The sequence below is a fragment of the Oncorhynchus clarkii genome, chromosome 16 (genome assembly GCF_045791955.1).
Source record: "Oncorhynchus clarkii lewisi isolate Uvic-CL-2024 chromosome 16, UVic_Ocla_1.0, whole genome shotgun sequence".
Taxonomy (NCBI): Eukaryota; Metazoa; Chordata; class Actinopteri; order Salmoniformes; family Salmonidae; genus Oncorhynchus; species Oncorhynchus clarkii.
Window position 1 is genome coordinate 12,374,878 of NC_092162.1, and position 15,979 is coordinate 12,390,856.

The window sequence follows — 15,979 nt, forward strand, 5'->3', positions numbered from 1 at the left end:
ATTGCTGTTGCCAAGTCTTTCCCTAAAAGTTTGGTAATGCACGAGGAACATCTTGAGCAAGATTCACGCCCTAGGCGACTGTTTACCAATGATACAATAAAACAGTAGACTTCATGCCAGAGTCCCACAAGACAGCAGAAAGCCAATGCTAAGCCCACTATGTCCACAGGCATTCTGCAAAGCAAAACAATCCACTGAAGTACATCTAAACCATGGCAACATCACGAACGCAGATGGAGACGTCTCCATCAACCTTCAATGCCGAAAGGTCAACGCCTTCAAAAAATATGAAGCATCAGATGATTGGTTTACCATATTTCCCTGAAGCAACCATTTACCTTGAGTTACAGGCAGGACCCCTACGAGAGTTCATATGATTGGTTGTGCCTGCTCTTTGCAGGCATTAGTGGCATACGAGTGGGTGAAACGCATTTTCTCCCGGGACTAAGTAAAAATAGTCAGGATGGAGACGTCTCTATAGCAACAAGCTATTCAGCCAACATAACACCTGAATGAAAATGCCAGGGGCATTAGGAGGCACGCTTTCCTGTTGTCTAAAAAAAATCCCCAGGGCAGTAACTGGGGACATTGCCCTGTGTAAAGCACTGCATTTTGGATGGGATGTTAAATGGGTGTCCTGACTCTCTGTGGTCACTAAAGATCCCATGGCACTTGTCGTAAGACAAGTGTCCTGGCTAAATTCCCAAACTGGCCCTCAAGGCCACCTAATCATCTACAGTTTCCATTTGGCTCATTCATCCCCGCTCCTCTCCCCTGTAACTATTCCCCAGGTTGTTGCTGTAAAATGAGAATGTGTACTCAGTCAACTCACCTGGTAAAATAAGAGTAAAAAATTACAAACACAACACACTCCCAAAAACAGACAGACCCTCTTAATATTGTTCATGAGTTTATGTGTGAAAATAAATAGCAGACACACAGAGAGAGCGAGAGAGAGAGAGAGAGTGAGAGGAATTGTATCAAACATATATCAAATGAATGGAATGGTTTCTATCTGTTTGCCATTCCATTCACTCTATTCCAGGCATTATTATGAGCCAACCTCCCCTCACCAGCCCATGTGACTTCAATTACACAGCAGAAGATAATGGACTGACGAAAAACCTCAAATCTGCTGCCATGTCCCTGACTTGTAGACTGGTGAAAAACCTCAAATCTGCTGCCATGTCCCTGACTTGTAGACTGGTGAAAAACCTCAAATCTGCTGCCATGTCCCTGACTTGTAGACTGGTGAAAAACCTCAAATCTGCTGCCATGTCCCTGACTTGTCACTGGTGAAAAACCTCAAATCTGCTGCCATGTCCCTGACTTGTCAACTGGTGAAAAACCTCAAATCTGCTGCCATGTCACTGACATGTAGACTGGTGAAAAACCTCAAATCTGCTGCCATGTCCCTGACTTGTAGACTGGTGAAAAACCTCAAATCTGCTGCCATGTCCCTGACTTGTCACTGGTGAAAAACCTCAAATCTGCTGCCATGTCCCTGACTTGTAGACTGGTGAAAAACCTCAAATCTGCTGCCATGTCACTGACTTGTCAACTGGTGAAACACCTCAAATCTGCTGCCATGTCCCTGACTTGTAGACTGGTGAAAAACCTCAAATCTGCTGCCATGTCCCTGACTTGTAGACTGGTGAAAAAACTCAAATCTGCTGCCATGTCACTGACTTGTCAACTGGTGAAAAACCTCAAATCTGCTGCCATGTCCCTGACTTGTCAACTGGTGAAAAACCTCAAATCTGCTGCCATGTTCCTGACTTGTCAACTGGTGAAAAACCTCAAATCTGCTGCCATGTCCCTGACTTGTCAACTGGTGAAACACCTCAAATCTGCTGCCATGTCCCTGACTTGTCAACTGGTGAAAAACCTCAAATCTGCTGCCATGTTCCTGACTTATCGCTGGTGAAAAACCTCACATCTGCTGCCATGTCCCTGACTTGTCACTGGTGAAAAACTTTGTGAACTGGCCGCCAATACCCATAAGTGTCCTGATACTGTGAAATACATTACCGTGTACACTTAAGAGGCACATGACAAAAAACCCTTGAAAGACAAAATAAATGTATAGTAACAGCTGGCTGATACATTAGAGGAGAGTAGAGAGATTCTTCTTTATGGACCTTCAAGGCAACCTGTTCCAGGCTCTGGCCAGTCCAGCTTTGAAAGAGCAGAAAGCCCTTACTCCGATAGCAGCTCTTTTCAGTCACATACAGTCAAACTTTGTATTCTTCTTTGAAGCTGTATGGGATTTGTGCCATATTTCCCAAGACATCGATGACAACTGTCTGTTACCGTGAAGGACTGTGATCTTTTCGTGAGTTACTATCATTCTAAATCCTCTTCAGCTCACAGACTGCAGCTATAGATTTATCCAAGAAAGAACATACTATGGACATCACAATTGTTACATTGCTTCAATCATTCTGAAGTACTACCTCTATTACCATAACCACTGAATGATAAAGCAGGAAGCTGAGCCAAAGCCAGTGCCGACAGTGTGCATTCATCCTTGAGTTGTTTTCCGATGAATCACAGTCAACAAACTAAATGATAATGCAGCTGTCTACCTTTGACAGTAATTCATTGTTTAATTCATATTTGAATGTATCTTAGAAAAAACACAGTAATGGTGTTTGTGTAACTCTCTGCAGAGACAGCCGCTAGCGCAGAGCGAATGCTCATTACAGGTGTACCTGTACACATAAAATACATTTTTCAATGGTTCTTTGGGAAGGGTGATGGTTTTATATAGAACCATACTGATCCAAATAACCCATTTAACTCTCCAATGGTTCTTTGCAGTTCAAAAAAGGGTTGTTTGCTCTTTGACTGATAATTAAAATGTAGGGGCGGCGGCTCATTAGAATATTTTGGGACTGGGTTTGCTCACAGCTTTTTTGTGCAACCATAAGTGAGAGTGTCATTCCAGTTTATCTAATAGGTTGTGTTATGCTATTAAATGTCAAATTTGACTATGGCCAGCATCAGTTTATTGTGTAAGATTCACTCATGTAAGCTCTTGTCCCAATTGAAACTTGCTTTTGATTTGGTAAAGTTGTCAGTTGTCTCCTCAGGGACCCCCAGCTGTTCTAGAGCTAGCACACCTGATTCAATGTGTTACTAAACACAATAATAAAACCTATGGAATATTAGAACCACTTGTTTTCAGGGTTTAGTCAGGCACGCTTCTGTTAGTGAACGGAACACTTTTTGGTGCTATCTGGAACCTTTTTTTGAAGGTTCTATAAAGAACCATGCTCATGAGGTCCTAAATGGAACCTGTATGGTGCTATAAAGAAAACTTTCCTAAGGTTCTATAAAGAACCATTAAAAAAGGTTCTATATAGCACAAAAAAAAGGGTTCCGTTATGGTTACAACCCTTTTGGGGGCTATATAGAATCCTTTTTTATGGTTCTTTATTGAACCTTTATGGATCATTTTTCACATGGCTGAAGACAGTTGAACGGACACTGGCGTGTAATTAGAGCACAAACAAATAAGCTAGCGAACGTCCATGGCTGCTATTATAGCCATGTTAGAAACACCTAACTTTGGGAGCTTGGGAAAACGACTATGCTGCTAATTTATAATACACACACACACCAGAACAGACGTGTCACTGTTCAAAAATCCAGAGCAAATTCTAGCCCTTACCTTATGCATTGATTCAGTATGCTCCTAGCCAAAGACGTACTTTTAAGGAGCCTGCCTTCAGAAAGTTTTTAAACCCAGAAGCACAACATCGCGAGACCTCTGGGAATGCTTGCGAAATAGAACAAACAGACCAGGCCAGGGTTAAAGAAGTCAATGAGAGAAGTGACAAAATCCTTTCTTAGTTGTTCATTTTATCGAAATCTAAGAGCACAACCTAGATTTGATCCAATATCTTAAGTCGTTGAACATGTCCAACCTCGTGAAAGAGACAAACTGACAAGTTTTCATTTTTTGTCAAAAACAACTTTATAGCGAAGAAAGGCCTTTGATTTGACGGATGTGCGTGCGCAGTTCGACGTGAGCCGACCGTTAGACCCGATGACGTTTCGACGCATGATCATAGCTAGCTAACGTCACCATGCCATTGCCGACAAGGGCAATCTGGGATTTCTATTGGAGAAGCAGTTTAAGCCTGTCTTCACATCTGCCTTTGCTACCATTACTCCTTAAGATCCAAGGATCTTGTTATTTTCAGAGATACACTAGCTCTGGCAGCCAAAACAGCCAAATACTCCATCTAAACGCGAATTGATTCTCAACTGCAATATGGTTCGAGAAACATAAAGCCTCGTAATTTCATGTCACATCAAAACGATTTCACAAATGCTAAATATACACTTATTGCATACTGTTTTAACTGGCTTTATCACAGTATTTTTCAGTGACAACACGTTTCTGGCGGCCTCCGTTACACACAGGTGTTCGGAGCATGTTAGATAGCTAATTAGCACAGGTGGTCCCTCTGTCTTCCGTCGGTCTTCTGTAAACAAACGCTGTGACATGGAGGTATTGCCGTGCCTACAGAAGACGCCTTCGTCCAATGATTCTTACGTGAAATGTAAATGGGACTGAGAGTCATGATCAAGGGCTGGTACGCTCCCTCTGTCAATTCAATGTTCTTATTGTCATTGTACTCCAAATTTACGCTGACTGATCAACACGGTGTCAAGTTACTTTCCACTGTGTTCCCGAACACCTGAAGTTTCACTCAAAGCATCCAATAACATCATAATGATCATTGCTTGTGTAACCGGTGCACAGTCAAAAGAAAACGTCATGCTTGCTAACTATGGCTAGGTATGTGATAAAATGAAACGGTTTTCAACACAACTGTTTTATACTTTTTGCTTTTACCAAGCAAGAGAAATAAACATTCAACCAGTACTGAGTGAATGAACAACAAAAACATTTTTGGAAGGAACACGTGCTGTCATCACCAGACTGTCCTTTTCAATGGTGTTGAGTTGATGCATCTATTACGGGGTTCAGAGCATAACAGTTAGCGTAGTCACCGCCCTGGGATATGAAGATCCTAGGTTCCCCTACCAAAGGGGATATTTTGACCATTCTCTTTCGTGTATAGTTTTTGACACTCCCCTGGCTTTTCCGACACACACACACACACACACACACACACACACACACACACACACACACACACACACACACACACACACACACACACACACACACACACACACGTGAACATGGTGTGTGCTTATGTTAATTTATTAGGTGTCTCTTAAAAGAGCCTTTGAGTGGCAAGGGACAAGGAGTGTGACATGTACTACTATTAGTGTGAGCTTCTTGCTACTATGGAGGAGAGAACAGGTTCCGGTTTCCCGATAGCAATGGATTTTTAGCCTTAAGATTGCATCTTTCCTACAATGGCCGAAGATGTAACGCGCGTTCCCCAAAAACACCAAGCAGAGAGAACGGTTGCCAAGTGCGTTGTTGGAGCAAGTGTCGACACTGATAGGAACGAAAGAAAGGAAGCGTTGCTCTCGGATCATCTTTCTCCATTCAAATATTTCCTTAACATTAGAATGATTTCATAATACTGATGACGGATCTGCTCCTGGAGAGATATTAATACCTATGGCTGCAAATATTGAGGCGGCTTATTCTAATGTTACCCAATAAAAATGTACTAAATCCCAGATTTGGCACATCCCTGCGCACGTTAGGCTACACATCATGAAATATGTTGAGACAAATGACAGACAGTAGTCTACAAGGAGTAAAACAGAGCTCAATTGATTGGACATGACATTTCTATATGATTGAGATAGGCCTATAGCTTACTGTTTATACACATGCTCTTTCCCTAACATAGACTGACCAGGTGAATGCAAGTGAAAGCTATGATCCCTTATGGATGTCACTTGTTAAATCCACTTCAATCAGTCTAGATCACATATGTCAGAGTCAAGGCCCGCGGGCCACATCCGGCCCGCAAGAAGGTTTTTTACGGCCCCTGGGATGATCTTGATTTATTATTAGAACCGGCCCGCAGCAAGCCGGCAGCCCGCAGATCTTTTACACGCACCAATACTACATTTCCCACAATGCAAAGGTGACGCACCGAGCAGTAGGCTGCTTCATTTCAATATTTATTGGCACAGCAGTCGTCAGCATCACAGTAAAATTAACTTTCAGATACCCATCAAAAATGGCAAAACGGAAGGTGGATACTGAGAACCGGGGGTTTCAAACAAGGTGGGAGTCGGAGTATATGTTCACGAAGGTAGCTGGAAAACCTGTGTGTCTTCTGTGTGGAGAAAGTGTGGCGGTACTGAAAGAGTATAATCTGAGACGACATTATGAAACGAAACACGCGGACAAAAACAAGAATATGGACATGGAACAAAGGCTACAAAAGGCAGAGGAATTAAAACGAGGCCTCAAATCTCGACAGGCTCTGTTCAAAAAAGCCAAATCACAAGGCCAGGCTGCTGTCAAGGCCAGTTTTATTTGGGCAGAAGAGATCGCTAAATCAGCCCGGCCATTTACGGAGGGGGATTTCATCAAAAACTGCATGATTAAAGTTTGTGACGAAGTTTGCCCAGAAAAAAGGCAACTCTTTTTAAATGTGAGTCTGAGCAGAAACACCATTGCCGAGAGAGTAGACCAGTTGTCCATCAATCTAAAAGAGCAGCTTGTGAAAAAGGGAAAAGATTTTATTGCATATTCCTTGGCTGTGGATGAGAGCACCGACATTTCTGACATTGCCCAGTTGTCAATTTTCATCCGCGGAGTGGACTCCAACCTAAGCGTGACAGAGGAGTTTTTGGCTTTACGTCCTATGCATGGCACAACTACGGGGCATGATTTGTATGAAGAGGTGTCAAGATGTGTAAATGAGATGGAGCTGCCTTGGGAAAAACTCGTGGGTTTGACAACCGACGGAGCACCTGCGATGTGTGGACACAGGAGCGGACTGGTGGCGAAGATACGGGAAAAGATGCAAGAGGAAAACGCGACAGGTGAGCTGACAGCTTATCATTGTATCATACACCAGGAAGCGTTGTGCGGTAAAGCCTTGAAAATGGAGCATGTAATGAGCATCATCACGCGCACAGTTAACTTTATCAGAGCCAAAGGTTTGAATCACCGCCAGTTCAAGGCATTTCTGACGGAGTTAGAAACGGAGCATGGTGATTTGCCTTATCACACAGAGGTGCGATGGCTAAGCCAGGGAAAGGTGCTTCAAAGATGTTTCGAGCTTCGTGAGGAGATTTGTCTGTTCTTGGACAGCAAAGGGAAAGACACAACACAACTCCGAGACGAAATGTTTCTGTGTGAAATGGCTTTTCTGTGTGACATTACGAGTCATCTGAATGCAATAAACTTGCAGCTGCAGGGTCGGGATCGTGTCATCTCTGATATGTACAGTACAGTGAAGGCATTTAAAACCAAACTGACTCTGTGGGAGACGCAGATGCGGAAAGAAAATTTGAGCCACTTTCCCAGCTGCCAGACCATGAAAGAGAAGCTCTCTACCAGTGCGTTCCCGAGCACACAGTTGGCTGATAAAATAGGTATGCTTGCCGCTGACTTTCGACGCCGATTTGCTGACTTTGAAGCACAAAAAAGCAGGTTGGAACTGCTCGGTAACCCATTTGCTGTTGACGTGGAAAGCTCACCACCAAACCTCCAAATGGAGTTGATTGACCTCCAATGCAATGATGCACTGAGGGCAAAATATGCGGCAGTGGGTGCTGCGGAGTTCGCCCGTTTCCTCCCCGGCACAATGCCCCAGCTGCGCATCCAGGCTGCTCAAACGTTGTCTATGTTTGGCAGCACATACCTGTGTGAACAACTGTTTTCTTTGATGAACCTGAACAAAACATCACACAGAAGTCGACTTACTGCTGAACACCTCCACTCAATTCTGAGGATTTCTTCAGCTCAGAGCCTTACCCCGAACATTGATGAACTTGTGGAAAAGATGGGACACCACCAAGTATCACCCTCAACCTCAAACAAGTGAACATTACTGTGCAATCACATATTTAGAGTTTTTACTCAGTTCAAGTTTAAAAGTTAAAATTTAATATTTGTTTTCACTGCATGTTACTTCTCCTTAAACAAAGTGTTGTTTTTGATTAATAGATTTTTGCACTTTATTTTTTTGTATTTCAATCCAATTATATTTTAAAAATATTTCAGTTGAGTGGATGATAGAAAATTGCTATTATTGTTTTTTCTTTGAAGTAAATTTAGCCCACTTTTGCTAAAATAGAAAATATAGTCTACTGATGGTGCCTTGAATACCGGTTTCTTTCATTTAATGTTCATGTTATGGGGATATTTATATAAAGGAAATTTGTCTTTTGTGTCTGTTGAAAATTAAAGATTACTGACAGAGCCATAAGAAAATATTGCTTTATTTATCTGATCATATTGTAATATATTTGTTAGGTTTTCAGTAGGTTCAATTAGGTTCACTAGACTATATGCGTCATTTAAAAAATTTTCAATGAACATTCGAACAGTCCGGCCCTCGTCTTGTAGCTGATTTTTTTATTTGGCCCTCCGTCCATTTGACTTTGACACCCCTGGTCTAGATGAAGGGAAGGAGACAGGGTAAAGAAGGATTTTAAAGCCTTGAGACAATTGAGACACAGATTGTTTATGTGTGCCTTTCAGAGGGTGAATGGGCAAGACAAAATATTTCAGTGCCTTTGAACAGGGTATGGTAGTAGGTGCCAAGCGCACCGGTTTGATTGTGTCAAGAACTGCAACGCTGCTGGGTTTTTCACACTCAACAGTTTCCCATGTGTAACAAGAATGATCCACCCCTCCATTGGCCATCCAACCAACTTGACATAGCTGTGGGAGGCATTGGAGTCAACATGGAGTCAAAAGTGTACATGTTTTGTACACTCAGTGTATTTTAACGCAGTCATCTCAGGTTTCATTTGAAGCATCTTTTTAATATATTGCTTGTTTGTATCAATTGCAAAGACATAGAAAATGTTGTATTTGTAGTCAACCTTTGTTCTGAAGTTATCGTGGTCAGAGAGAGCTGGATAATCCATGTGATTCTATGTTTAGCAGAGATATTCTGTGAATAAAATGACGCAGGAGACCAGAAAAGCGTCTAATGAAGCTGTTCTACGAGAGGTCTGAGGCAGCCGCTAGATTACGACCATTTTCAAGTGCAACTTTAATAACGATGGTGTTGAGAAACAGCTCCAAGATTTAAAGATGCTACTACGAAGGTTACAACGATTAACTTAGCTTTGGGCCCAGCTCTCAAACTCTGCTCCCATCTGTTTTCATATTTACAGTACCTTCAGAAAGTATTCACAGCCCTTGACTTTTTTCCACATTTTGTGGTGTTACAGCCTGAATTTAAAGTGGACTTAATTCAGATTTTCTTGTGGATTGCAGTGGTGGGCCGTCAGGGCCAGCAAGGCCTTCTCTGCTGGCCTAAACATCATCAGAATATAAATTTTTTTTTAAATATATTTTCCCACAAATATGTATTAAATTATTCCCCAGAGTAAGAGTTACACTCTTCAATTTCATAGCTTTCCTCTTGGTTGCACTGCTTCCAGCCCCAGGTTGAGATTTGGAGGGCTGGTCTTTATGTTAGATCTTTTATCCAATCATATTCAGCCATCATGTGTTGCCAGGGGTCTAAAATCTGCCCCCAGGCCTTCAGAATCAACCGTGCGGGCGCTTGTAGCTTAAAGTGAATGGAAATGAACATTTTGCGTTAACCAATCAGCTTTAGAGTTTGCTATTGTACACCTGCTGGCTGGCTCCAGTGTTACACAGGAGCCAGCTAGCAGGCGTAGTGCGTGCACGTCTTTTGATTGGATTACCAATATTGAGAGGCAGGTCCTATATGGGCAGGTCTCAGAACTAGGAAACTGATAAACAAATTATTTTGCGTACTACTAAGCTGTTTTTTCAACCCACAATGGCGGAAGGAGAAGATATCGATTTGGTCGAGGATATAATTATAACGCCATTCTCAAGACAAACTTTTCAAGAAAAGTTAGATATTGTCAGGAGAGGTCGACGCCGACGCTACAAAGCCTGTCACAGGCGGGAAAGGGGTTCGTTCGCCACTTTCAAAGTTCCAACTACGAGCGCTATCAATGGCTCACAGGCTCCGAGAAGCACTGCAAACTGTACTGCTGGGAATGCCTATTATTTGCAAGTGATCGATTTGGTGTTTGGAGCCACACTGGCTTTGCAAACCTGAGTTGTCTAACCAAGGCAGCAACGAGACACCAAAGTACGGCTGGGCACTTACAAGCAATGGTGCTTTTGAAAACTTTTGGGGACACCCGAGTGGATCTACAGCTCAACGAACAAGCGCGCAGGGCAACGGAGCTGCACAATGAAAAGGTATTGTACTCTTCCCCTGCAATTCTCTGAATAAAAATGTCAATTTCAAGGTGACGCAACGCCTGGTTATACTGCGTTTCTGTATAAATGTATAGTGTCTAGAGCCATGGCATCATAATGATGGTAATAAGAGGTGGATTAATTCGGGTGGGACTGTGTAGGACTTCACTGAAGGCCCAGGCCCCAGGCCCACGGCACGTCACTGGTGGATTGACATATTTAGACATTTTTACAAATTAATAAAATATTAAAAGCTGAAATGTCTTCAGTCAATAAGTATTAAAATCCTTTGTTACGGCAAGCCTTAAGTTCAGGAGTAAACATTTTCTTAAGTCACAAGATGCATGGACAATAGTGTTTAACATCATTTTTGAATGACTACCTCATCTCTACCCAACACGTACAATTATCGGTAAAGTCCCTCAGTTGAGCAGTGAAATTCAACCACAAAGAACAGGGAAGTTTACTAATGCCCCAAATGTCACCTTTTGGTAGATGGGTAAAAGACATTGAATATCCCAATGAGCATGATGAAGTTATTAATTGCTTTGGATGGTGTATCAATACACCCAGTCACTACAAAGAAACAGGTGTCCTTCCTAACTCAGTTGCCGGAGAGGAAGGAAACCGCTCAGAGATTTCACCAAGAGGCCATTGGGGACTTTAAAACAGTTACAGAGTTTAATGGCTGTGGTAGGAGATAACTGAGGATGGATCAACAACTTTGTAGTTACTCCACAATTCTAACCTAAACGACAGAGTGAAAAGAACGAAGCCTATACAGAATAAAAGTATTCAGGAACATGCATACTGTCTGTAACAAGGCACTAAAGTAACACTGCAAAAAATGTGGCAAAGCAATTCACTTTTTGTCCTGAATACAATGTGTTATGTTTGGGACAAATCCAATACATTACATAGTACCACTCTGTATATTTTCAAGCTTAGTGGTGGCTGCATCCTGTTATGGGTATGCTTGCTGGGGAGTTTATCAGGAAAAAAGAAACATAACGTAGCTAAGCACAGCAAAATCCCATAGGAAAACCTGGTTCAGTCTGCCTTCCACCAGACACTGTGAGATGAATTGTCCTTTCAGCAGGACAGTGAATGTTCCTGAGTGGCCAAGTTACAGTTTTGACTTAAATCTGCTTGAAAATCTATGGCAAGACTCGAAAATGGTGGTCTAGCAATGATCAACAACCAATTTGACAGAGCTTGAAGAATTCCGAAAAGAATAATGGGCATATGTTGCACAATCCAGGTGTGGAAAGCTCTTAGAGACTTACCCAGAAAAAAACTCACAGCTGTAATCGCTGCCAAAGGGTGATTCTAACATGTATTGGCTCAGGGAGTTGAATACTTATGTAATGTTAGTTTAATTTTTCATATATATATATTTTTTTACAAATGTTAGAAAAAGAAAAAAATATTTTTACAATGAAATCCATTTTAATCCCACTCTGTAACACAACAAAATGGGGTGTGAATACTTTCTTAAGGCACTGTAATTTATAAATGTAGGAATTACTAAGCATTACTAAGAAAATGTATAGGTAACGGATTTAGGGCACCTATCAATGTCAGATTTGTAAATGTGTATTCTTAAGTGTTTTGTACTTGTATAATGACTTTGTATGTTACAGGCGTTTCTCAGCAGTTTCTCATTCGTCACAATGTTTGTAAACAAAATTGCTATGGACGAGCTACAGGGTTATGCAGGATTTTTCATTCAAGCCCAGTGCTACCACACCTGATTCTACTACTTAGCTGTTCACCAAGACCTCAGCTGTTCACCAAGACCTCAGCTGTTCACCAAGACCTCAGCTGTTCACCAAGACCTCAGCTGTTCATCAAGACCTCAGCTGTTCATCAAGACCTCAGCTGTTCATCAAGACCTCAGCTGTTCATCAAGACCTCAGCTGTTCATCAAGACATCAGCTGTTCATCAAGACATCAGCTGTTCATCAAGACATCAGCTGTTCATCAAGACCTTGAATAGTAGAATCAGGTGCAGTTGAACTGGACTTGAACAAGAAAGCCTGCATAACCCTGTAGCTCTCAATTGTGGCCATCCCTGATTTTACATTTAATGTAGTACTAAGCCATTCTACAGTAACCTTTAAAGTACATGTTCATATAAATAGTTCATGGGTACGTGTTGATTATTTGTGTATTTTTCAGGAGCTTTCTCGATTGTCTTGTTAAAAGAGATCAGGGAAGTTTAGTCTAGTTTTGTCCAGTTGTCCATATTGACTTAAATGGATTTCTGTTTTTTTGCTTCCCTCTAGAAAATCAGCTGTTAATATTAAATAAATACTAATAACTACATTATTTATTTTTCCATTTGTCGTTATTGTGTACTTTTTATTGCTTTGTTTCACTGTATTATAATTAAGCAATAAGGCCAGAGAGAGTGTGGTATCTGGCCAATTTACCAAAACTAAGGGCTGTTCTTGGGCACGACGCAACGCGGAGTGCCTGGATACAGCCCTTAGCCATGGTATATTGGCCATATATCACAAACTCCACGAGGTGCCTTATTGCTATTGTAAACTCGTTACCAACACAATTAGAGCTGTTAAAATAAATGTTTTGTCGTACCCGTGGTATACGCTCTGATACACCACGGCTGTCAGCCAATCAGCATTCAGGGTTTCAAACCACCCAGTTTACAATGTTGTATAATCACCTTCCGGTGTAAAAACAATGTAAATTAAAAACATAAAACTAAGTGAGAAGTAGGCATTAGTCTGAAGCTGAAAAAGAAAGAAAATTCACTTAAGCACCACAATGTGTACACCACCCACATTCTACCAAGGTTTTCCAGGACACAGCTTTGACCTACTACAGTAGCTATGTTGGTCTATTGTACTTCTAACAATGTTTGCTTAGAATTCAAAATGTAGTTTTTTGTGATTAATATTGTTATAATTTCATAGGTTTTATTATTGTGTTTACTAATAAGTAGTTATGTTACCTTTGATACCGGAGCTCCAGGGCATGTGTCGAAATCGCTAAGCAGTTTACTTCGAAGCAGTGTGCCGATCGATGCCTGTATCACTTTATCGGGAGGCACGTGATCAATGACGTCCAAAGCTTTATTTTGTCGAACAACCACCTGATTGGTTTGGTAGAAGACAAAAAGGCTACTCTGCGCACGTGCCACAGCGTGTGGGACGTCATCTATAACAATTTGGCTGTTCTAAATTATTTTGACCAGCAGGTGCCAATAGTGTACACTGTGTCGATCAAAGCCTCCATTAATGAAGCTATTATCAACACAATTGGCTGGAATGCCTCAATGCTTCAGGAAACAAACCCTATCACTACTAACAAGTTGAATCAGGCGTGCTAACTCTGGAACTGTTGGAGATCCCTGAGGGGGGAATTGAGAACTAATGACTTAGACAACAATTGACACAAGGTCATTTTATTTAGCTTTTCCAAGGCCATACATGATTCTTTCACAAAACACTGTCATAGGACACAGTCATACATAACTTTTAATGGCATAACACAACAGTTTAGATAAACTTGAATGACACTCTCAATCACGGTTGCACAAGAAAAATGTGCGCAAACACCGCGCCTAAATATTCAAACACCCCGCCGCCCCTACATTTTAATTGTCACTCAACGAGGAAACAACACTTTTTTTACTGCAAAAAAAACCCATTGAAAGGCTTAAAGGGTTCTTTGGGTCAGTATGGTTCCTCATAGAACCATAACCACTCCCAAAGAACCCTTGAGGAACCCTACATTTTGGGGATGTAGACTGACTCATTAACCTATTAACACAATAAAATCATATTTACTTTCGAAAGCACGAACAATGTATGAAAACATTGAAATAATAATTCTAGAGTAATAATCTGTTGTGACGATTGTGTGTGTCCGTGCATGTGGGTGGGTTGTGTGGTTACACAGACCTAAATTGATATGTGGGAGTGTTTGAGTGGGTGTATTTGCTATGCTCTAAGCCTTCCCTGAAAACTATATTGGGATATATGAAAACAATTTAAATGGATGCTGTGCATGAAATAGCCAAATCAGATATTTATTCAGCAACAGCTGCTACTCTTACCGTTATATTAAGGAACTATATGGCCATGATAAGATAATGCTTTCGGTCATGTTTACATACCAATCTGACTGTACATATGTCAAAAGACATTTTGTTAAAAGCAATTGCCCGACAGGAATTCCAGGTACCCATTCATTATTCAATGATGCATCACAGGGAAATGGTAGAAAGAGTATTTCCTCAGGATATAGATGTTATTCTGTGTGTGTGAGCTCAAGTTCTCTCTCTTTGTACTTGACAAAAGCAGGAAAGTAACCATCGAAAGCACAGAAAATTATTCAGAGGCTGTCTTCAGTATCTGGGAGGGAAACTTAAACAAATTGTCTACTGTGTTTACCTGGAATGACTTTATAAAAGAGGGAATTATCTGTCTGATTCCATGTTGGGTGGATATAATTAAAATGGACTCAAACAAAGCTCAGAGAATGATAATTTGTTCTTTACACGTTTGTTTTTTACACCTCAGCTCATCTCACTGCTGTTGAAAGGCCAGTCATTCTGATTTACTAAGCTTGGATAAGGATAAGTATTTTTGTATTTTATTATCTTCTGAAAATAACAGGTGCAAATGCTTAGTAAATCAGGTCGAGGGAGTATATGGCTGATTGTGGACAGTTAGGCCCAAGCTTATAATTCAACTCAACTATGGTGTTCAGTGCATGGGCAACCCACTGCCTCACTTATACTGGTCAAACTTACTCTTGACGGTGGCCGTCCTGGTGCAGTTGTAAAGGATGGCCAGCTCTCCAAACACCTTCCCAGGTCCCATGGTGCACAGCTTCATGCTCTCCTTGGTCACCTCCACCTTCCCATCTGCAAGGAAAAAACGACAGAGCAGAGCACACTCTTTAATTTCCCGCGCTGATATACGGCCCGTGAAAGTGAGCATGACAGGCTGTAAATGTGACCGTGCTGCTCAGCACCGCTGTTGCCCAGATTGGGGAGTCGTGGCTAATGCATTAGAATAAAAGTCTAAATTCATTACTTAACAGGCACATGAGCACCGGGTGTAGAGATGACAGTAGAATGGTATGCAGACTACAATAATGGGTTCAGAGGAGAAATAGAACACCAGCTGAAAGGAAACACGAGGGAAAGGTATTAGCAAAAACAGACATTCGTTTTAGATCATTACGAAGCAAATCCATGTGAGGATTGAAAGCATTGCTGGAATGTGAGGGACTAAATGTCTCTGAATGTCCAGCAGAGATCGGCAGGCTCCAAAATCCCCATCTCTGTAGTCTGATTCTGGCAAACTGGTGATTCACCAAGCAGCAACAGGTCACAGTTTACAGACTGGCACCAGATGAAAGGACTGGCATTCTCTAATCAGAACAGGCTGGCCATTCTCCTGGGCTGGGTTTCCCGACAGTGATTGAACTCAAACCTACGAGTGTTTTAACGACGCATTGTTCTAGCTGCTGAAGGTGTAACATGCGTTTACCAAAACACCACGTAGAGAGAATGTTCACTAAGTGTGTTGTTGGAGCATTCTGTCGTTACTGAGAGGA

At 41.6% G+C, this 15,979-nt stretch overlaps 1 protein-coding gene across 3 annotated transcripts in view; it reads right to left on the reverse strand.

The window, feature by feature from the left end:
- LOC139367969 (cGMP-dependent protein kinase 1) overlaps positions 1-15,979 on the reverse strand; it is a 182,253-nt gene that overhangs the window by 111,211 nt on the left and 55,063 nt on the right. For all 3 annotated transcript variants that reach the window (XM_071106398.1, XM_071106397.1, XM_071106396.1), the window contains exon 3: positions 15,168-15,281. In XM_071106398.1, the coding sequence (XP_070962499.1) occupies positions 15,168-15,281 (114 nt within the window). The remainder of the gene's footprint in view (positions 1-15,167; positions 15,282-15,979) is intronic.